The following is a 24,771-nucleotide window of genomic DNA, read 5'->3' on the forward strand; positions in this document are numbered from 1 at the left end:
ATGGGAGGAGGTGTAGTCCAGGTAGCTGTGGGAGTCGGTTGGTTTGTAGTAGATGTCCGTGTTGATTCGGTCGCCTGAGATAGAAACAGAAAGGTCTAGGAAGGGGAGGGAGGGAGGGGGATTTGAATACTCAAATTCACCTGGACAGTCTCGGACTCCTCCCTCCCCTTCCTAGCAACACATCGGTAGTTGCTGTTGGTGATAGCTGCCTTCTTGAGTTGCTGCAGTCCATTTGAAGTAGGTATACCCACAATACTGTTAGAAAGGCTGCTCCATGATTTTGATTCAGCAACACTGAAGGTATCTCCAAGTCAGGATGGTAAGTGGCTTGGTGGGGATACTTGCGGGTTGTGGTGTTCACATGTATCTGCTGTCTTTGTCCTTCTGGATGGTAGTGGTAGTGAGTTTGGAAGGTGTTGTCTGAGAAGCCTTGGTAATTTTCTGCAGTACATCTTGTAGATAGTACACACTGCTGCAACTGAGCATCGGTAATAAAGGAATGTATGCTTAAGGATGTCGTGCCAATCAAATAACTACTTTGCTCTGTTTGGTGTCAAAGTTCTTGACTGTTATTGCAGCTGCACTCATCCATATAATTGAGGGTATTTCATCACACTTCTGACTTGTGCCTTTTAGATGGTGGATGGGCCTATGGAATTAGAAGGTGAGTTACCCACTGCAGGACCCCAGCCTCTGACACCTGCTCTCATAGCCATAATATTTATATGGCTAGTCCAATTCAGAGATCATGAATCCTCTACAGGCATTTCTAGACATTTCTTTTAACCCAGGACACTGTACTGATCCAAGTTGATCTCTCTGGTCAGCTTTGCTTCATCTGGTGGCGCAGCGTCCTTTGGCAAGAGTAAAGAGTTCTGCCTTCCTTGGCTAACCTGTCACCTGACTTCTGGCTCCTTGTTGGATAAATGGGGTGCCAGCCATTTACTGAATTCAAACGCAGGACTACTGTGTAAGGGGCAGTTTCATGCTTGCAGTTTCTCAAGGTGTCTGGGGCTGGGATTTCTACCAGTGGGGTGAATGTCATAAATTCCTTGTAGCTGTGAGGACTTCCACCATTCCTTCCATGGAATTGTATAAGTCCATTGTTGAAGAGGCCTGTTGCATGTACAGTAGGCTGGAAAGTGGTCAATTGTGTGCAAAACGTCGACATGTTGTAAGTACCACATCTTTTCAATTTTCTGTAATTTTGATTGTGAGTTAATAGGGGAAAGAATGGTTTTCAAAAAAGACAAGGAATGTGGAAGAATTTACTCCACTTCTGAAAATTCTGGCTACTGTCACTCATTTGAAGTGCTGTGTACACTGCTATTTGTTCAAGTGAGGTAGGGTGTGAGGTTGCTACAGATGAGTTGGAGTTAGTGGGTGTGGACAAAGGCAAATTTGTCCTAAAACAAGTACCTGATTAGTCTATGGAGTGGGTGACCAGCTGTCAATGACAAAGGCCTTCTGCTAATAGCTATGTGATTAGCTTCCAGGTAGCCAAAGAGCTTGTGGGTTTCAAGGGGTGTGCTGTCTTTCTCTCTGCAGCAATAAATACCTGAAGCTTGAATGGCAGTTTTATTTTCCCTCACTAATTGCTGTAAGCTATTGGTTTAACCAATAGTTCAGAGACATATAGAAAAATTGTCACTTATGCCTTCTGCAAATAATTGAAAGTACCCAGAAAAGAGAAATTGACGGGTAGCAAGTCCTGGCAAACCAAACGGGTCAATCTCCGTGAACCCTATGAACTAGGACCATTGCACTGCCTATCCAGTTTTTCTCCAGCCATAACAGTGATTTTTTTTGTGTCTGTATGTGTGTATAAGAGGAATTTTATAAGGGGTTAGAGTTTTAACTAGTAGACTTGTAAGCCAACAGTTCATAGTTCTTTACCTATAGCTAGAGTCTATTTATTTGTAATAAGATTCTTAATCAGTACAGAAACCTGGTCCATGTTTTCTGACATTCTGGGTGCAAAATGCCAGATAAATTGGGGAATTCTGCATAATTTCAGAACATTTTCAACTTGTGACAACTCCTGGAATGGCGAGACTTTATTTGCAGTGTGCTGGAAATTTGAGGCATGACAATGTGCCCTCGCATATCAACTGCAATGAATCACCCGGAAATGATACTTTGCCAAAAAATGGGAACGTTTAGTGCTTTATATCTCTTCTGTAATATGGACACCAGAATTATTGAAAGTATTGCTTGTATAATCTAATCAAGATTTTACGCAAGTTTAGATTCTTCCACTGTTGATATGAATCCCTGTGTGCTTACTTATGCTGCTTTAATCTGGCGGTGATCATAGACTGATAATCAAATGTATTTGAGTCAGGTGTAATATTTGCTGGGACCATTAAAATGCCACCTTGGTAAGACTAAATAATTAATATTCAAAGTGTAAGCAGGCATAATAAACTTGGCTTTAACTGCTTTGTGGAATTGTTTTGCTCTAGTTACTCAATAGTGCGTATCTATAAAACACTTTGGCATTAGTTTGAAGTATTGCAGATACTTTCTAAACAATCTGTTCAGAGATTTTATTACACACCTCTGGGCAAATGGGACTTGAACCTAGGTCTTCTGAGGCAGAAGAAAGGATATATCACGTGCATCTTTAAGCATTGCATTTTCCTCACATTAATGCCAAACATGTGGTACACATTTGATGTTCAAGGCCAAACTGACTCAAATTAGAGGAAGTGGAGTGAGATTGCCTCCTCCAGGAAACTTGCTCCAGTATACCTTTTTGGATTTCAGGATGTATTTGTTGTTGTGAGGGCAAAATTGTAGCAGGAGAAATTTCATTGTGCTGACACTAGAATAAAAATGTTAATGTATCTTAAGTCAATATAACAGAATCTATGACAAGATATTGTGTGGGATATGGCAATGTTGGAATTTTCATTCTTTGCTGTCTTAATGTCTCTTATTATTATCATCTCTGAAAAGAAGTTTCTTAAATAGCATTCACACCTTTTGACTTAATGCTTGATGTTCAAATCAATCTTGATGCTCTTTGATCTAGCTCCAGTTGATTTTTTTTGTGGGCTTATCAATGGTCAAGTTTGCACTTATTCACAACAAATCTGTCTGTATTTTCCTAATTCTTTCACTAAGTATTTCAGTTTCTTTTTTGAATTGGTAGAATTGACAATGGCATTTTGATGCTTTAGGTTTTTGTGCATGAGGAACAGTTCACGTTGTTAACTGAAAGACACAGAGAGAAGTACATTTCTGTTTTTATAATTCTAATTTGATTTGAGCCCGAGTGTGACCAAGGAAGTGTTCCAGAAAAAAAACTGTTAGACTTTAGGAACATCCAAAATATATATTAAGTATATATATTTCCTTCTTGTTAAGCCTATTCATACTATGCTATATAATTTACTATCTATTTTATTTACTTCCCAATTGCATCTCCGAGGTGACTGGTATTGTTTGTGCACAGTTGGCCTTAGGCTCACAAAGTTTGCATTAGTTTTCACAATGGAAAAGGAAGATGCAGGTATCAATGTCAGGGTAGGGGGGCTGTGAAAGATAAGAAAAAAACAGAGAGAGTTTAATGAGTTTAGCAACCTTAAAAATTTACAGGTCCAGATGAGATGCATTTCAGGCTGTTGAAGGAGGCAAAGGAAGAGATAACAGGAACCCTGACAGTAATTTTCAATTCCCCTTTGAACACGGGTGAGGTGCCAGAGTACGAGAAGAATGCTTATGTTGTCCCATTATCCAAACAGGAAAGAAGGACAGGCCAGGAAATTACAGCCCAATCAGTCTAACTTTGGTGGCGTGGATATTATTTTGAGGGACAGAAGAATATCTGCATTTGTTGAGACATGGATTAATCAGGGATAGTCTGCATGGATTTGTTAAGGAAGGTTGTGTTGAATAAAATTGATTGGCTCCTCAAAAGATTTAGTTCGGAGTGTTGATGAGGATAATGAATATAATTGATTTACATCAACTTTAGTGAGACTTTTGATAAGGTTCCTTGTGGCAAACTGTTCAAGAAAGATAGAGCCTATGGGATTCAAGGTAATAGGCATATTGGATCCAAAGTTGACTGAGAGAGAGGAAGCAGAGGGTGATGGCAGAGGGATATTTTTGTGACCGGAAGTCTGCTTTCAGTCTGGTTCTGCAAAGTGTGTGCTGGCACTTGTTGTTTGTAGTGTACGTTAAGAAATTAAACGGCAATGTAGGAGTATGATCTAGAAATTTACGGAATATAAGAAAATTGGCTGGCTTGTAAATAGTGAGGAGGAAAGCTGTAACTGCAGGAGGGTATCCATAACTGGTCAAGTGCAGAGTAATGTCAAATGAAATTCAACCTAGAATAATGTAAAGTATTGCACTTGGAGAAAGCTATCAAGGCATGGGATTACACTGTCAATGGTAGGACGTCAGAAAATATTGAAGGTGAGAGGGATCCCTGAAGGTAGGGCAGCAGGTAGATAAGGTGATGAAGAAGGCACATAGGGTTAGTTGGGGAATAGAATCCAAGAGCAGTGAGGTTGTACTGAAACTGTACAACAATGCTAGTTAAGCCACAACTGGAATACTACGTGTAGTTCTGATCATCACATTACATCAATAATTTGATTACACTATTTGAGTGCCCTGAGGATATTTACCAGATATTGCTTGACTGAAGGGTCTGAACAATTGAGGATTGTTTGGATAGGCTGGGATGGTTTTCTTTGGATCAGCCAAGATTGAGAGAGGAGCTGGTGGAGGTGTATAATATTATAAGGACAATTGGAAGGCGTGTTTCCCTCTTAGTAAGGGATTAAAGATATGAAATAGAAGGCTAAGAGGAAAGTTGAGATTTTTTATTTACCTAGAAAGTGTTGGAAATCCAGAACTCACTGATTGACATGGTGGTTGAGTCAGAAACTCTCAGAGCATTTAAGCAGTATTTAGCTATTCGCTTGTGTTGCCATTTGCTTGTTTTGAACTCTGAGCTCAAAAATTGCATGAATTCATGTAAAACTCAGTTATCTCACTTTTTAGATGAAAATCAATCTAAACATCATGGCATAGACAGAGAACACAGGGGGCCAACACCTTCAACATACTGTCTAGCTATCACCATTGTTAACAGCTATCCCGAGAATGCAACTTTTTTAAAAAAAGGTTTTGTGATTTACACATGAAAGAAGTGAAACTATCACGGTTTTCTAACGATGAAAGGCTTAACAGACAATCAATTTTTCAATGTATAATTTCAGTTACATCACACTGTAAATTTTTGCTATAAATTCTGTGTGTTAGGATTGAGCCCTCCACTACCATCTGATGAAGGAGCGACACTCTGAAAGCTAGCTTGTTTCCAATTAAACCTGTTGGACTTTAACCTGGTGTTGTGTGATTTTTAACTTTGTACACCCCAGTCCAACACCGGCATCTCCAAATCATGGGGAAACTAACTAATTCTAACTAACTAGTCAAAATATTGAAATAAAATTAGATCAAAGAAAAATCGAACCAACTGAATTATTGGCAACACTTCGAGAAATATGATTTGTGAATTCTTCAAACTGAAATTTCTAGTGCCCAAATTAATACTTCAAAATAATAGGGTCTAAAAAAGATATACTTCATAACATCCTGATTAAATTTATCTACTTCATTGTCCTTTAATGAAAAATGTGAAGTTTTTATTTAAAAGTTTAAACTTTTTCCAGAAGATTTGGCTTATTTGTTGAAACTAAAGATCACCGACATGTACCTGGATGATGTTTCTGCATTGCAATACATGAGAACTATATGCTTATCTTTCATCCTCCCAACACTAGATGATGGTGCTGCTTGCCTATCTGACTGTGGTTCAATTACCAACTGATTCTGCAAATAAGTTTTTATATTTGTATTTTTAATTGCCTCCACCCACCTCCCCCCCCCCCCCCCCCCCCCCATTCCCTCCAGTTAGTTTTAAAGTTAATAATTTTAATTCTGCTTCATCCTGCCATCAGATGGTTTTAGTGTGCATCTTAGATAGTACCAGTTTATGCATAGAGAACTCCTTAAAGAAATGCCCAGCCCATTGTCACCACAACTGACATGGCTCATTGAGGACCCTTAACATACATAAATGCTGTGGCTATTATAGTCTTGGTTATTTCTGTGATGAGTGGCAGTCTACTTGCTGTAAAATGCCTCTTCATTACCTACAAGTCAGGAGTGGAATACTCTCAGAAGTTGCTGGAAAAACTCAACAGGTCTTAGCGCGTCTGTGGAGAGAAAACAGAGTGACTGTTTCAGATCAGGTCACCCTTCTTCAGAACTTCAGATCTGAGTTTTTCCAGCAATTTCTGATTTTGTTTCTGATTTCCAGCATTTTTTTGGCTTTTTGTTTTCTGCAATATTTTTGGCTTGCCTTGCACCTATAATCCATAAGAAGTACAATGCTAGGCAGGAAAATATAGACCACTTGATCAGCAATCCATGCATCAGCTTAAATATTCACTTTTACACTACAGGCACTTTGCTTACAGTTTGCATTCCAGAAAATTGATGAGGTAACAACTACCAATCTGCAAACGTCACCATCTGGAAGGAAAGGGGATGTGGGGACCCTTCCCCTCCAAGTTACACATTATTTCGATGTGCATCGCAATTCCTTAATTGCTGCTGTATCAAAATCTTCGAAATGTCTGTTGAGGGGCCTCATGGAAATACCATTGCCATATGGAATAAGTCAGCTCAAAAAGAAATCTCTTTCTGAAAGACATCTAGAATGGGAAATAAATGTTGAACTTTATGTAGTAGTACACAGTACTTAACAGTGAATCCAAAAAACAATTAACAGTGGCCCTGTATCACTATTACTGTGTAAAAATGAGCCATATGGTCCATGAAATCTGTTGAAGCAGCTGTATTATAAATATTTTTCTCGATGTAAATCACCTTGCTTACTCCAACTCTCCCCATTTCTATGAACTATCATCAAAGAAGCGTTTACATCTGTTTCAAACCAACTACAGACTGCTTCAAGAACTGTTTGTGATACAAAGTTCACCATCACGAAAATGTCTCTTGCCATTCTGTTAATACTTCTGTGATTATCGTAAAGTAATGACCTCTTGTTGCTATTCACCTTGACTAGCATAAACATTCTAATAGTATCTCCAATGTCTTATAATCTTGAACACTTCTATCAGGTCATCTCCATTCTTGCCCCCCTCAGCAACCGAGGATACATCTCCTCTGGGCCTGTGGATTTATCCACTTTTAAGGTTGCTAAACCTACTGTGCTCTTGTGGAAACAAAACTCAAGTCTGAGTTCATAACTGAAATCTCTACTTGCTGTTTCCACCAAATATATATTATTTTATATTGCTTCTCATTATTCCTATACAATAGTGTGTCATAGTGAAATTGTCCATGCCCCTGAGCCAGAGGCCTACGTGCAGTTCCCACCTGTTCCAGAGGAATACTGCAACATGGTTGAATAGGTTGATTGAAAAATATGTATAACTGTGAATCATAAATTGTGTACCACATGAAAAGATTTTGTGTAAGTTCAAGAATACTTCTATGCTTTAAATTCTACAACCTTTGATATGAAACCAAAAATTAATATTTTTTTACGACTTAATCCACTTGCACTCCCACTTTTCACTGAATATTTTTATACATAGTCAGGTCATAATTCCATTTAAAATGTTAGCATTTAATGGTATGTGCTTGCCCTAGTTTGGCTATGAACTGCATGGCTAAGAGTGTTAGCCAGCAAGCGAGAACCTGGTTTGAAGTGTGTGTACTTCAACGTGAGGAGCATCCAAAATAAAGTGGGTGAACTGGCAGCGTGGGTTGGTACCTGGGACTTCGATGTTGTGGCCATTACGGAGACATGGATAGAGCAGGGACAGGAATGGCAGTTGCAGGTTCCGGGATTCAGATGTTTCAGTAAGAACGGAGAAGATGGTAAAAGAGGGGGAGGTGTGGCATTGTTGATCAGGGACAATATTACAGTTGTAGGAAGGATGTTTGGGAACTCGTTAACTGAGTAGTATGGGCTAAGGTTAGAAACAGGAAAGGAGAAGTCACCATGCTGGGGGTTTTCTATAGGCCTCCGAATAGTTCAAGAGATGTAGAGGAGAGGATAGCAAAGATGATTCTCAATAGGAATGAGAGAGGCAGGGTAGTTGTCCTGGGGTACTTCAACTATCCAAATATTGACTGGGATCACTACAGTACGAGTACTATGGATGGGTCAGTTTTTGTCTAGTGTGTGCAGGACGGCTTCCTGACACAGTATGTAGACAGGCCTACAAGGGGCGAAGCCACTTTAGATTTAGTACTGGGTAACGAGCCTGGCCAGTTGTTAGATTTTGAAGTAGGTGAGCACTTTGGAGACAGCGATCACAATTCTGTCAGGTTTACTTTTGTGATGGAAAGGGATAGGTGTACTCCACCGAGCAAGAATTACAGCTGGGGGAAGGGAAATTACGACGCACTTAGGAAAGATTTAGGAAGCGTAGAATAGAGAAGGAAACTACAGGGAATGAGCACATTAAAAATGTGGAGCTTATTCATGGAAAAGCTCCTGTATGTCCTAAATAAGTATGTACCTGTCAGGCAAGGAGGAAGATGTAGAACGCGTGAGCCGTTTACTAAGGAAGTGGAATCCCTGGTCAAGAAGAAGAAGAAGGTTTATGTTAGGACACAATGTGAAAATGCAAAGGAATGGGATTGTGGGAGACATAGCAGTTTGGATCAGTAATTGGCTTGCTGAAAGAAAACAGAGGGTTGTAGTTGATGGAACATGTTCATCTTGGTGTCCAGTTACTAGCGGCGTACCCCAAGGGTGGGTGTTGGGTCCACTGCTGTTCGTCATTTTTATAAATGACCTGGATGTGGGCTTAGAAGGGTGGGTTAGTAAATTTGTGGACGACACTAAGGTCGTTGGAGTTATGGATAATGACGAAGGATGTAGTAGGTTGCAGAGAGACATAGATAGGATGCAGAGCTGGGCTGAGAGGTGGCAAATGGAGTTTAATGTGGATAAGTGTGAGGTGATACACGTTGGATGGAGTAATCGAAATGCAAAGTACTGGGCTAATGGTAAGATTCTTGGGAGTGCAGATGAGCAGAGAGATCTCGGTGTCCATGTACACAGATCCCTGAAAGTTGCCACCCAGATTGACAGGGTTTTCAGAAGGCATACAGTGTTTTGGCCTTTATTAATAGAGGCATTGAGTTCCAGAACCAGGAGGTTATGCTGCAGCTGTACAAAGCTCTGGTACAGCCACACTTGGAGTATTATGTACAGTTCTGGTCATTGCATTATAAGAAGGATGTGGAAGCTTTGGAAAGGGTGCAGAGGAGATTTACTAGGATATTGCCTGGTATGAAAGGAATGTCTTACGAGGAAAGGCTGAGGGACTTGAGGCTGTTCTCGTTAGAGAGAAGAAGGTTGAGAGGTGACTTAATAGAGACATACAAGATAATCAGAGGGTTAGGTGGGGTGGAAAGGGAGAGCCTTTTTCCAAGTATGGGGACGGCAAACACGAGGGGACACAACTTTAAAGTGAGGGGAGATAGGTATGAGACAGATGTCAGAGATAGTTTCTTTACTCAGAGAGTAGTAAGGGTATGGAATGCTTTGCCTGCAACGGTAGTAAATTCGCCAAGTTTAAGCGCATTTAAGTAGTCATTGGACAGGCATATGGACGTACATGGAATAGTGTAGGTGGGATGGGCTTCAGATTAGTATGACAGGGTGGCGCAACATCGAGGACTGAAGGGCCTGTACTGCCCTGTAATGTTCTATGTTCTATGTTCAAATAGTAGGAGTTACCCTCTGAATCAGGAGGTTCATGTTCCAAAAATCAAAAATCAAGGTTGACGCTCCAGTGCAGTACTGAATAACTGCATTGTCAACAGTGTTGTCTTTTGTATTCAATTTTAAACTGAGGTCACCTGTTCCCTCAAGTTAAACATCCCAGGGCATTCTATACAGAAGAATGTGGTGCTGGAAAAGCACAACTGGTCAGGAAGAGCTTATGCTTGAAACGTTGACTCTCCTGCTCCTTGGATGCTGCCTAACCGGCTGTGCTTTTCCAGCACCACTTTTTTTGACTCTGATCTCCAGCATCTGCAGTCCTCACTTTCTTCTAATTATCCCTCATGTCCTGGCCTGTATCTACCAACATCACAAAAACAGGTTATCTGGCCATCATCATATAATTGTTCATGGAATCCTGATTGTATCGGACAGTTCATTATTTGTTTAAAAAAGTGGCTGAATATTAATGATGCCCTTTGACTAAAACTGGTACCTGGAACTGTAAAAAAACTGTTTTCTTTAATATACAACTGTCAGTGGGGGTGAAGGAAACAAACACGATATATTTGCTTTGTGCAACTGGACTGGATTAGAACTCGGGGAAACAATTCCAGGCACAGCACTGACTTAGTCAAGCTTGCTGTTTGTGAAAAGTAGAAGTTGTGTCTTTGTGTTTTGGACCAGACTAAACTCCTTCAAAATATATTAAGAAGATTGCCAAGACCCCAACGTTTTCTTATTTTTGAAGGCATTGTGTTCTGGATGCAATTCCATTGGTCAAACTACCAGGCTTGAAGCAAACCACAATTTAATATTACACTATAGTTAAATACAAACAAAAGAAAGAAGAATTGGAATAATGTAACTCGATTGGAAAACTTGACAGAATATTAGATTATTTACCACTAAATAGCAACTGTTTCAATAGTAACATCGCATAAACACATCCATGGCAAAGGTAAATTCAGTTAAATAGACTGTCTCACATGCAACTCTCCAGTGCAGGAGGAAAGAACATCAATGTATGTGGCGTAGTAGGGAGATGTATAACAATGTCCAAACTCCAACAGCTACTGAAACTTCAACTCAAATCCTGATTCTGTGAGAGCTTCACCACACCCCTTCATTCTGCTTCTATTGTTCCAACTTTAACAAAATATCTGAAAGCCTCACAAGCTGTTTATTTAATTGGCTTGGAGCATACCACTCGGCACTGTCAATCTCTCTTCCCTAAAAAAAGGACAAAGTACATCTGTTTAAAGCTGTAGTATCGTAATTCTGTGTGTAAGTGCTGGAATGCAGTTTTCAAGAATTCAGGAATGTAGTGTCAGGAAAGGAAAGTGAAACAGCAGAATGTGAGTAGTCATTGTGGTAGTCCATGATGGATCTGCTTCTGAGGGTGTTTCAAGAACAGATCGTCAAAAGTGAAGCAACATAATCTCTTGTGAAGTTTAATGAGATTTGATGACCCACAGTGTTGCTAACTGTTTTATTTGGGGACAAGATATTGCTGATTAATCCATGGGATCTGTTCAAGATAACCATATTTGCCTCGTGAAATTTAGTGTGTTAAAATAGAAATCCTATCCATCTTTGCATAATCAAAATCCTTGTTTTGTCAATAATCTTTGCATACTTGTTTGAGAAAGTTTACTTTGGTAACTGCGGGAAGTCACCCAACTTCAGCTCCTCAAAAACCGCGTTAGGGAACTGGAGCTAGAGCTGGATGAACTTCGGATCATTCGGGAGGCAGAGGGGGTTATTGAGAGGTACAAGAAAAAGGCAGATGGGTTACAGTCAGGGGACGGAAAGGGAATCGGCAGGCAATGCAGGGATCCCCTGTGGCCATTCCCCTCAACAAAAGGAAGCCGTTTTGGATACTGTTGGGAGGAACGACTTACCAGGGGAAAGCAGTGGGGGCACAGGGCTCTGACACAGAGTCTGTCCCTGCTGCTCAGAAGGGAAGGGGGAAGAGGAGCAGAGCAGTAGTCATTGGGGACTCCATAGTCAGGGGGACAGATACGAGGTTCTGTGGGATGAGAGAGATTCACGGTTGGTGTGTTGCCTCCCAGGTGTCAGGGTTCGTGATGTCTCTGATCGTATTTTTGGGATTCTTAAGGGGGAGGGGGAGCAGCCCCAAGTCGTGGTCCACATAGGCACCAACGACATAGGTAGGAAGAGAGATGGCGATTTAAGGCAGAAATTCAGGGAGCTCGGGTGGAAGCTCAGAGCTAGGACGAACAGCGTTGTTGTCTCTGGTTTGTTGCCCGTGCCACGTGCTATTGAGGTGAGGAATAGGGAGAGAGAGGAGTTGAACACGTGGCTACAGGGATGGTGCAGGAGGGAGGATTTTGGATTCTTGGATAATTGGGGCTCTTTCTGGGGTAGGTGGGACCTCTACAAGCAGGATGGTCTCCATCTGAACCAGAGGGGTACCAATATCCTGGGGGGGGAAATTCGCTAAGGCTATTGGGGTGGGTTTAAACTAATCCAGCAGGGGGATGGAAACCAAAATTGTAGTTCGAGTATAGAAAAGGTTGAGAGTCGGGAGATCCGAAATCAAGTTTCAGGGACGCAAGATGGCACCGGCAAGCAAGAAGTTGTTTGAAGTGTGTCTACTTCAACACCAGGAGCATCCGGAATAAGGTGAGTGAACTCGCAGCATGGGTTGTTGCCTGGGATTTCAATGTTGTGGCCATTTCAGAGACATGGATAGAGCAGGGATAAGAATGGTTGTTGCAGGTTCCAGGATTTAGATGTTTCAGTAAGAACAGAGAAGATGGTAAAAGAGGGGGAGATGTGGCATTGTTGGTCAAGGATAGTATTACAGTTGCAGAAAGGATGTTTGGGGACTCGTCAGCTGAGGTAGTATGGGCTGAGGTTAGAAACAGGAAGGGAGAGGTCACCCTGTTATGAGTTTTCTATAGGCCTCTGAATAGTTCCAGAGATATAGAGGAAAGGATAGCAAAGATGATTCTCGATAGGAGTGAGAGAGACAGGGTAGTTGTCATGGGGGACTTCAACTTTCCAAATATTGATTGGGAACACTGTAGTACGAGTACTATGGATGGGTCAGTTTTTGTCTAGTGTGTGCAGGAGAGCTTCCTGACAAAGTGTGTAGACAGCCCAACAAGGGGTGAAGCCACATTTGATTTGGTACTGGGTAATGAACCTGGCCAGTTGTTAGACTTGGAAGTAGGTGAGCACTTTGGTGATAGCGATCACAGTTCTGTTATGTTTACTTTAGTGATTGAAAGAGATAGCTGTATACCACTGAGCAAGAGTTACAGCTGGGGGAAAGGCAACTACAATGCGATTAGGCAAGATTTAGGAAGCATAGGATGGGGAAGGAAACTGCAGGGGATGGGCACATTAGAAATGTGGAGCTTATTCAAGGAAAAGCTCCTGTGTGTCCTAGGTAAGTATGTACCTGTCAGGCAGGGAGGAAGCTGTAGAGTGCGGTAGCTGTGGTTTACGAAGGAAGTGGAATCTCTGATCAAGAGGAAGAAGAAGACTTATGTTAGGACGAGATGTGAAGGCTCAGTTAGGGCGCTTGAGGGTTACAAGGTAGCCAGGAAAGAACTAAAGAGAGAGCTCAGAAGAGCCAGAAGGAGACATGAGAAGTTGTTGGCGGATAGGATCAGGGTAAACCCTAAGGCTTTCTATAGGTATTTAAGGAATAAAAGAATGACGAGAGTAAGATTAGGGGAAGGATAGTAGTGGAAAGTTGTGTGTGGAGTCAGAGGAAGTAGGGGAAGCACTAAATGAATATTTTTTGACAGTATTCACTCTAGAAAATGACAATGTTGTCGAGGAGAATACTGAGATACAGGATACTAGACTGGGTGGGATTGAGGTTCACAAGGAAGAGGTATTAGATGAGAGTAAACCGGTTGATGTGGTGTATATGGATTTCAGCAAGGGGTTTGATAAGGTTCCCCACTGTAGGCTATTGTACAAAATGCGGAGGAATGGGATTGTGGGAGATGTAGCAGTTTGGATCAGTAATTGGCTTGCTGAAAGAAGACAGAGGGTGGTGGTTGATGGGAAATGTTCATCCTGGAGTCTAGTTACTAGTGGTGTACAGCAAGGGTCAGTGTTGGGTCCACTGTTCATCATTTTTATAAACGACCTGGATGAGGGCGTAGAAGGCTGGGTTAGTAAACCCTGCAGACGACACTAAGGTCGGTGGAGTTGTGGATAGTGACGAAGGATGTTGTAGGTTACAGAGAGACATACTTAAGCTGCAGAGCTGGGCTGAGAGGTGGCAAATGGAGTTTAATACGGACAAGTGTGAGGTGATACACTTTGGTCGGAGTAATCGGAATGCAAAGTACTGGGCTAATGGTAAGATTCTTGGTAGTGTAGATGAGCAAAGAGGTCTCGGTGTCTGCGTATCCTTGAAAGTTGCCACCCAGGTTGACAGGGTTGTTAAGAAGGCATACAGTGTTTTGGCTTTTATTAATAGGGGGATCGAGTTCCGGAACCATGAGGTTATGCTGCAGCTGTACAAAACTCTGGTACAGCCGCACTTTGAGTATTGTGTACAGTTCTGGTCACTGCATTATAAGAAGGCTGTGGAAGCTTTGGAAAGGGTGCAGAGGAGATTTACTAGGATGTTGCCTGGTATGGAGGGAAGGTCTTACGAGGAAAGGCTGAGGGACTTGTGGCTGTTTTCATTAGGGAGAAGAAGGTGAGAGGTGACTTATAAGATAATCAGAGGGTTAGATAGGGTGGACAGGGAGAGCCTTTTTCCAAGTATGGTGACGGCGAGCACGAGGGGGCATAGCTTTAAATTGAGGGCTGATAAATATGGGACAGATGTCAGAGGTAGTTTCTTTACTTAGAGAGTAGTAAGGGTATGGAATGCTTTGCCTGCAACAGTAGTAGATTCACCAGCTTTAAGTACATTTAAGTCGTCATTGGACAAGCATATGGACATACATGGAATAGTGTAGGTTAGATGTGCTTCAGATTAGTATGACAGGTCGGCGCAACGTCGAGGGCCGAAGGATCTGTACTGCGTTGTAATGTTCTATGTTGTCATTCTTTACGGATTAAAGAAACCTGGTTGACTTCTTTCTAATTCTAAACCAAATACGACTGAGATTTATATACTGGTCAGTATCATCTCATTGGTTAAATTTTAAAATACATGACCAATGGAAGAGTGGGACTAGAAAGGAAACAAGGTACCCCTCCAACCTCAGCCATAAAAACAAAAGACTTCAGCTTGAACAAAAGCAGCAAGAATACTAAAATTTGCGTTGGTAAAAAGGTCTCAAACGATGTGCTGAATGAATAAATTCATTGTTTTGTTTTCTTATCACATCTATTTTCAGAGTTCAGGAAACTGTTGGGCTTATGTTATGGTGACTTGCTTATTTACACCCATGTATAATTTCTGTAAGTAACTAAGAAAACTTCTTTGGATCTCCAATCATTGAGCTTAAAAATGTGTTGCTGGAAAAGCGGGGCAGGTCAGGCAGCATCAAAGGAACAGGAGAATCGACGTTTCGAGCATAAGCCCTTCTTCAGGCTCTCCCGCTCATTCCTGAAGAAGGGCTTATGCCCGAAACATTGATTCTCCTGTTCCTTTGATGCTGCCTGACCTGCTGCGCTTTTCCAGCAACACATTTTTAAGCTCAGATCTCCAGCATCTGCAGTCCTCACTTCCTCTCCAATAATTGGGTAAATCCAGTTATATAATCAAAATACGTTTCTCCACATTAACTAACATGCTTTGCTCTGCCTTCCAGAATATGGTATTGTACAGCCAAAGGCAGCGCTGCTAACAGCTGCACGTCCTCATCCCTGTGCTTGCCATTGTTGAAAGAAAGACCTGAAAGATAATTGCTTTTATGATCGAAGGATATCCCAATTGTTTCACAGTTTTTCAAGTGCTTTTGAAGTGTAGTCACTGGTATAATTTAGGTATTCAGAAGCCAATTTGCATATCAAATGCTCCTAGTAGAACAATCTAACAATGAACAAATAAATTTTTTTGTTGCTGTGGTTCTGTTCGCCGAGCTGGAAGTTTTTGTTGCAAACGTTTTGTCCCCTGTCTAGGTGACATCCTCAGTGCTTGGGAGCCTCCTGTGAAGCGCTTCTGTGGTGTTTCCTCCGGCATTTATAGTGGCCTGTCCCTGCCGCTTCCGGTTGTCAGTTTCAGCTGTCCGCTGTAGTGGCCGGTATATTGGGTCCAGGTCTATGTGTTTGTTGATGGAGTTTGTGGATGAGTGCCATGCTTCTAGGAATTCCCTGGCTGTTCTTTGTTTCACTTGCCCTATAATGGTAGTGTTGTCCCAGTCAAATTCATGTTGCTTGTCGTCTGCGTGTGTGGCTACTAGGGATAGCTGGTCGTGTCGTTTCGTGGCTAGTTGATGTTTGTGGATGCGAATCGTTAGCTGTCTTCCTGTTTGCCCTATATAGTGTTTTGTGCAGTCCTTGCATGGGATTTTGTACACTACATTAGTTTTGCTCATGCTGAGTATCGGGTCCTTCGTTCTGGCTGGCTGTCAGTCTACTGCGACCACGAGGATTTATAACAGCACACAAACCAACAGCCACTCTCAGACAACAACTCACCAGAATCCAAATCTTCTCAAGATAATAGATATGAGGAGTAAATACAATAGCGTCAACATTGCTTCCATTTCAAGAAATTGAATTTATGCTTTCAACACATGAAATTCAAAAGTTTTGATCAATAATTGATTCAAAAGACCACTATTTGTGATACAAGTTCATACACCTGGGCTGCAGTCATGTTGTCCAAATGCTTTCAGCACTCAAGCACTTTTAGCATTCATTCATTGTTGGACACATTCTTGTTTAGTGAGTCACTGCATCTGTGGTTACTTCTTTGGATCAGATAATGAAGGGACTATCAGCTTGATTATTGTACTACCCTCGAGATGAAGCATGCTTCAAGTTCTGTTAGGTGAAGCAGATTGTAATAAATTAAGTAATTGGGATTTGTAAAAACTTGAAGCACATGCAAGTACAGCAAATGATTGGGAAAACAAGTGCATTTATTGAAAGGAAATTTGTGTCAAAATGTAGAAACATTGTTACAGCTGCAAACAGCTTTGGAGTTCCTTCCTTTAGAAAGGGTGTGATTATATCAAAACTGTTTAGGTGAGGTTTAGCTTGACTGATTCTTGAGATAAAGGATTATGTAATGAGAAGATGTAGAGTATGTTCAGCCTAACACCCATTGGAGTTTAGAAGAATGAAAAGCAATATTACATGTAAGATCCTGATGGACTCGTCACAAGGGATGCTGAAAGTATGACTCCCTGTTTAAACTATTCCTTAAACAATTTAAATATTAGGTGTCCCTCATTCAAATCAGAGATGAAGAGGGTTATAAATTTGTGCAATTCTTTTGCCCAGCAAGCAGTGGAGGCTTGATTATTAAAAATGTCATCAACGTCTCGATCAGGCAGTTAGGTATGGGCAATGAATTGTGGCCTAACCACTGTCACACATACCCCATGAATGAATAAAAAAATCAATTCAAGGTTCAGTTAGATAGAATTTTGATTGACGATAGAATTCAGAGATAATCCGAAATGGAATTAAGCCTATAATCTGGTCTGCCATAATCTTGTTAATTGTTGGAGCTAGATCAATGAGCTAAATGGCCTACTCCCGCTCATAAATCTTGTAGTCTTGTGTATTCTTGTCTCTGCAGGATCTTTGAAAATGCAACTGTGCTGGTCCCATATGTCTACTTTATCCAAAACTCTGTAAGTTCCTCTTCCTGAAATACATGTCCAACTTACTTTTAAAATTATTTATTGAATCAACTTCCAACATTGTATCTGGTAGAACTTTCCTGGCCCTGACCATTTTGATTTTTCTTGCACTAATTTGAACTTGTAATCTCTGGTTATTGACCTCCTTGCCAGAGAAAATACATTTTCTCTGCATAGTCTATCAACATTTCTTATCATTGTCAAAATCTGTATTAGGTTATCTCTTAATCTCATGTGATCCAAGAAATAAAAATGTAAACGTTCTCATCCCTCCTCTCAATTGGACTCCTTCCTCTTTGGTAACATCTTGAACCATCCATGTAAGTACTGTGGTTACAAGAGTAGGGCAGAAGTTAGGAATTTTAAGGTGAATAACTCAACTCCTCTCTTCTCAAACCTCCCCAATATCTAAAAGGCACAGGGGGAGCAGTGTGTACCATCTCCAAGATGCACAGGTACATACCAAGGTTCCTCTAACAGCTCCTTCCAAACCCACAGTCTTGAAGGTTGAGGGCAGCAAGTGCATGGGAACAAATACTGTCTGCAAATTCTCCTTCGAGGCACATATCATCCTGATTTGGAACCAAATCACCATTTTTTCACTGTTTCAAGGTCAATATTTCTTAACAGCACTGTGGATGTAGCTACTTCTCCATAGACAATATTGTTCAATCAGGCATCTCATAACTACCATCCGAGGGACAATTGGGGATGAGCAATAAATGCTGGCCACATCAGTGACAGAGCTGAAAAATGTGTTGCTGGAAAAATGCAGCAGGTCAGGCAGCATCCAAGGAGCAGGAGAATCGACGTTTCGGGCATAAGCCCGCAGAAGGGCTTATGCCCGAAATGTCGATTCTCCTGGTCCTTGGATGCTGCCTGACCTGCTGCACTTTTCCAGCAACACATCTTTCAGCTCTAATCTCCAGCATCTGCAGTCCTCACTTTCTCCACGTCAGTGACATCCTGAATGAATAATGTATCCTTTCCAAGACCTTTACTTCTTTCCGTAATACTTCAAATAAGGCCTAACCAATGACCACTTTGCTTTTATATTCAATGCTTTTATTTGTAAATCCAAATAAATTATATAATTTTAATTACATTAACCTTGCCCTGCTACCTTTTTTAGATTTATATCTATGAAGATTAGAATCTCTTTCCTCATTTACACTTTTCTGAAATTGTGTCATTTGTAGTAAATTGTCTTTCAGTAGTAATCCTACTATTATGCTTCTCTCTACATTTATCCCCATCTCCTGTGCTTCTATCATTTCACCATCCTTTCAGCCTGGTGTCTATATTAGGACATTATTATAATCTACTTTAATGCCACGTTTCATACCATCTGCAAGTTTTATTTTGTAATTTAGAAAACTTAAATGTAATGGACTCAAACTGATCCTTAGGAACATTGTAAACCTCATGCACACTGAAAATCATTCATCCACTACTTTTTGTTTTAAGCTCAGTTTAATAGAGGGTGCAAAGTGGGAACATGGCAAGGAGAAATTGGATAGTCAAGTTCCAAAGGGGCAAAGGTAATGGATGAATTTTCAGCAGTAGCTCCTCTTTTTTAGCTAACAGAGGAGCTGCGGCAGGCAATTTTAGAGATTTCAGACATTTGGCTTCAGGTTTTACCTAGTATCACATCATCACTTTGCTATCCATTTGGAAGAGAGTGAAAGCATTTGAAAATAATGCAGTGAAGCCCTCAAAGCAGGATTCCTTGTCAACTCTCTTTTCAACTTGAATATTTGCTCAAATGACTGTCATTTGGGTTTCATGTTGGAGATGTTGGTTAACACAATAGACAAGACAATCTTATCTGCTTTAGGTGACTGGGAATACTTATCCCAACCCAAAAGGAATGGCAGTAGTGTGGTGTAAGGGGTGTATGCTAGCCTTTCTTGGGATGTGAGATGTCTACACACCTCCCTCTTTTCTACCACATTCTCCTGAACTATCATAATGCCATCAGCAACTGAGTTACATCTACCTTTTGCTGTACTTTCACTCAATTGATCACAAGAAATCACTGATCTCATGCAACTTGAGGGCCAATAAACGTGGAGCTCAGCCTGGGCATGAGGGGAGCACCTCGTAGTCGTTGAAGTATGAGTATGTTTAAAAGCTTATGGGGCAAAAAAAAAAGAAAAAAGAAAAATCTTGGGTTTATTTCATTGTGTTGACCTTATGGTAGAAACATGGTTTACTGTATAATCATATTACTTGCTCAATGTACCTATTTTATCATTATTTCTTGTGTTTGTTTTGTTCAAGCTTGTATGGTAAACTTTCTATCAATGTTTCAACTTAACCCTGAAGTCCTGCTGCTTATTTTCTTAACCCAACTTCTTTCATAGAGTATACTTTTTAAATGATCATGGTCTATCAAGGCAGATTCTAATAGATATCCAGCTTGGAGAAAGTGAGGACTACAGATCTGGAGATCATAGTCAAAAAGTGTGGCACTGGAAAAGCACAGCAGGTCAAGCAGCATCCGAGGAGCAAGAGAGTCGACATTTCGGGCATAAGGTCTTCAATCAGGAATGTTGTGGGGCCGGGGGTGGGGGAATAAATGGGAGGGGGTGGGGCTGGGGGGAGATAGCTTGGAAGGCAATAGGCCGATGAAGGTGAGGGAGTGATGGTGATAGGTCGGAACGGATAAATGGGAAGGAAGTTGGACAGGGAAGACAGTTCAAGAGGGCAGTGCTGGTTGGAGGGTTGGATCTGAGATAGGTTGGGAGAAGGGAGATGAGGAAACTGGTGAAATCGAGTTGACGCAATGTGGTTGGAGGGTCCAAAGGCAGAAGATGAGGCATTCCTCCAAGTGTCAGGTGGCTTAGATTTGGCAGTGGAGAAGGCCCAGGACTTGCATGTCCTTGGCAGCATGTGAGGGAGAGTTGAAGTGGTCGGCCACAGGACGGTGGGGTTGTTGGGTGCGTGTGTCTCGGAGATGTTCCCTGAATCTTTCCGCATGTTGGCGTTCTGTTTCCCCAAGGTAGTGAAGACCACATCAGGAGCAACTGACACAGTAGATGAGGTGTTTGATGTTCAGGAAAATCTCCACTGGATGTGGAAGGATCTTTTGGGGCCTCAGATGGAGGCACTGCCCTCTTGAATTGTCCTACCTGTCCATCTTCCTTTCCATCTCTCCACTCCACCTTCTGCTTTGACCTATCTCCATCATTCCCCACCTTCATCTACCTATTACCTTCCGAGCTATCTTCCCCACAGTCCCACCTCTTCCCATTTATCTTTCAGTCCCCTTGATTCTCCCCCCGCATTCCTGATGAAGGGCTTATGCCCAAAACATCAATTCTCCCGCTCCTCCAATGCTGCCTAACCTGCTGTGCTTTTCCAGTGCCACACCTTTTGACCCAGATATACAGCTTGTCCAATGTTCAGATTTTTATAGATTGGTCAATATCTCTACATTGATTAGCTGTACTTTAGCCCCTAGGATGCCCTCCCTATGCCTCTTTAGTTCACTGACTTGTTTTCCTCCTTTAATATTATCCTTGAAAATGTCCTCTTTAACCAAGCTTTTGTTCACCTGCTTTAATACCATTTTACATGGCATGATGTCATGTTTTACCATGCTCTTAAGAAGAATATTGGATGTTGTGGTTCTGTTCGCCAAGCTTGGAATTTGTGTTGCAGACATTTCGTCCTCTGTCTAGGTGACATCCTGAGTGCTTGGGAGCCTCCTGTGAAGCGCTTCTGTGTTGTTTCCTCCAGCTCTTATAGGGGTTTGTCTCTGCCACTTCCGGTTGTCAGTTCCAGAGCGGCAGAGACAAACCACTATAAGTGCCGGAGGAAACAACACAGAAGTGCTTCACAGGAGGCACCCAAACACTGAGGATGTCACCTAGACAGGGGATGAAACGTCTGCAACACAAATTCCCAGCTCGGCGAACAGAACCACAACAACGAGCACCTGAGCTACAAATCTTCTCACAAATTTTGAAGAATATTGGATGTTCTATTATATTGAAACATAATTTAAATATAAATTGTTGACAGAGTGGAATCCATTTCATTGAATGAATGTTGCTTTTTATATAGTACATGACCCAGCTCTTAACCAGGATACATGAACATCAACTAGCCACAAAACAACATGACCCTCTCTCACTAGTATCCTTACATACAGGTGAGGAGGGACACCACTTCGACTGGGACAACGCATCCATCCTAGGACAAGCCAAACAGAGACACGCACGAGAAGTCCTAGAAGCATGACATTCCAAGTAGAACTCTATCACCAAACACATCGAGTTAGACCCCATCTACCACTCCCTGCGAAAAATGACAGGAAATGACATCACCGCAGGAAATGATGTCACCAACCCAAAGAAATCCAACCATTATAAATACAAAGCAGGAATTATCAATAGTGCTTCGCCTGGAGGCCCACTGAAGATGTTACCTAGTAGGGTGACGAAACGTCTGGAAATGAACCTTCCAGCTCAGCTAGCAAACCTACATCCAGAACCTCAACCTGAGCTAGCACTCTTCTCAAAACTCGCCAATTCTCATATTCTTTTCTGTGAACATGGTCATAAATAGTTTAAATGCTATGATTGATTTAATTTCTATAACTGGTTTTCTATGTCTGAAAGGCTATTCACATAAAAATATTTTAATTTAAATGTCCCCACTTATTCTTTTGGCTCTACTCCTAAGCTTGTTCACCAAGTAATCATATTTCTCTGCTGGTTGAAAAATAATTAATTTTTCATTATTTACCTGAAATTCTTTCAGAAATAAGAGAATTTCTACTTATGTCCCTTAACCTTTGTCCTTGTTTTTCCTCTAAGTTACTTGTTATAGCAATATACCTAATACCTATTGAATCTTGTATAGCTATTCAGAATAGTGAGAATACTTTTTGAACAATTGTGTTCTTTGTCTCCAAACATTGACTCTGACTTGACACATAGCTCTCATCTACGATTCTCCTCAACTATTTCTACATTAGTGGTGTACAGCTTGGCCTACCTATCTCCAGGAACTGAAGGAGAGTCATCACATTGTCTCCCTGTTGTCCACATGTGAAATTATATTTGCAACTTTTCTATAAGTGATTATGAAATTAGGCTGGTTTCTAAGACTAAAGTTTTCACAGGCACTGCATAGCATAATTATAAGCTGCTCAGCTGATCATTTTTGTCTCTTCAATTTTCAGAATGTTGCATTTTATATTTACCAAATCTTATAATTTGTAAGGATTTATATTGTCTTATAAAATCATCTATTGATAAACATGCTGCAAACCATGTAGAACCTACTATGGAGGAATTTAAATTAATCAGTTCATAAAATGCACAGTGAAAAATTAGGTACATTCAACATTTTTTGTTTGACAGACATATGTTGCTAAGGTAACTGAGTGCAAGGAAGAGAACAATATTCTACTTACAACAAAAGAAAATCTGGAAAAACAAGTTATTGTAAGTTTATTTTATAATCAACATTGTTTTGTCTGAACCTTTGAATCGCTCGATGATGGATATAATTTTTAGATTCCTGTTATTATTGTTTTTCATTTTACCTATGTGCTTTTGAGAAGGCCAATTGTAGGGTTCTTGAAAAATGAAAATGGCCTCAGAAAATAATGGATGTGCAATCTTTAGCATTTTTATATAATTGTTATACTTTGTATTATAACCTTGGCTTGATGCTATTCACTACTGTGAAATTCGGCAAAGTGGAAGGGATGACAGTTGGTGATAATTGGTAACATTGATCAATGATTATTAGCCCAGCTTACCAGTTTCTGTCCATATCTCACAACATTATTCACAAAGGAACAAATTGCATTAAAGTGAATGAAGTAATGAATCCTGTAGGCAAAATTTTTTTGGTGCATTTTATATTATATTTTGTCATTGAAACATGCAGTAAAATAAATATTTCACAATCTATCAATAAACGGAAGATCAAAAACAAGATTTGTTTTTTCATATTCTGAAAGAAAATTCAATGATTTGGCATAAATTTAAAGTTAACTTAATTGCTGCTCTATAATACTGCATGAAAAATACTCCATAGCATTTATTGACTGGAATGTCATTATAAAAGAGGCTTTAAACCTTTATGCTTCTGTCCCTCAAGTGATTTGTTTTTAAAACTCTTATTTTAAAAAAGATAGCTGCAGTAAAAACTAATTCACAACAGTTTTTTGGATCTGTAATGTGTCCATGTAAGTGCCAAAAATGCATGGGTTTATTGTAATTTAAACAAGAAATGGAGGGTATTCAATAAAATATTTAGCTTTTGTCATTTGAACCAGAATCAGAATTTGATATCAAGAAATGTTGTAGTGTTACCAACACCCATGGAACAATGCAAAATAAATCTATCTGCAACGTATGAAACTGCTTTTAAAACCAATTAATCTGCACTTAACCAAAGCTGCAACTTTGTTGAGGTGAATAACTAAATTAAATATTGCATGATGTTTCTCTTCTCAGTGCTGTTTTAGCAGATTTCAGCATTACTTGGCTAGAAAGGAGAGGGAGAGTTCCCATATACATTCCTCAATCCCCGTTCATCCACATCAATCCCCATTTGCTAGATATGCATGTGTATGGATGATATGCAAAAATGGGATCAAATTGCTTTATGGACACAAGGGCTACCCTTCATGTACATTACTGCTTACACCTATGGAAAGCCCTACATCTGAAGCCAAATGAAGCAAGGATTGCTACGCAGCAAGAAATTGGTGTACTGAAAATGCAACTTAAGTGTCTACACAAATCTGGGGCCGTCTTCAGTATGCATCAGTACTTCTAAACTGCACAGTCACATAGCAATCCAGAATGCACAACATAAGGAATAAATAGGCCTCACAAACTCAACATTCCTTTTAGGATGTGCACATGCAAAGCTATCTAATAACCTTAGGAGACATAAAGTCCAACAAATTGGACACATAAAACAAAGTGAAATTAGAGGGATAATTAGTATGAATGGAAGGATTTTGTAGAATGATAGTGGTCAGCTCCATCTTGCATGCATTTATGCAGCAGTAGGGCTGGAGCCTCAAGAGGACAAAGGTGATGATGATTTGTTCTATGGAGGAGCTGGAGAATGTGGAGAAGCACATTAAGGTGAAGGAACCTATGGTTACTCTCTTAGCTGCTAGGAATGACAGGACTGATTCGGACTTACTTCAGCTTAGCTGAGAGATTG

At 40.6% G+C, this 24,771-nt stretch overlaps 2 protein-coding genes across 3 annotated transcripts in view; one reads left to right on the forward strand and one right to left on the reverse strand.

Moving 5' to 3' along the window:
• LOC122558288 (uncharacterized) overlaps positions 1-24,771 on the reverse strand; it is a 250,518-nt gene that overhangs the window by 161,372 nt on the left and 64,375 nt on the right. The window lies entirely within an intron of this gene.
• The window catches only part of pmfbp1 (polyamine modulated factor 1 binding protein 1), a 791,959-nt gene that overhangs the window by 99,866 nt on the left and 667,322 nt on the right, over positions 1-24,771 (forward strand). For both annotated transcript variants that reach the window (XM_087995767.1, XM_087995768.1), the window contains exon 4: positions 22,941-23,024. In XM_087995767.1, the coding sequence (XP_087851893.1) occupies positions 22,941-23,024 (84 nt within the window). The remainder of the gene's footprint in view (positions 1-22,940; positions 23,025-24,771) is intronic.

The sequence above is a fragment of the Chiloscyllium plagiosum genome, unplaced genomic scaffold (genome assembly GCF_037043375.1).
Source record: "Chiloscyllium plagiosum isolate Xiang-an unplaced genomic scaffold, Cpla_swu_hap1 HiC_scaffold_17, whole genome shotgun sequence".
NCBI classification, from domain to species: domain Eukaryota; kingdom Metazoa; phylum Chordata; class Chondrichthyes; order Orectolobiformes; family Hemiscylliidae; genus Chiloscyllium; species Chiloscyllium plagiosum.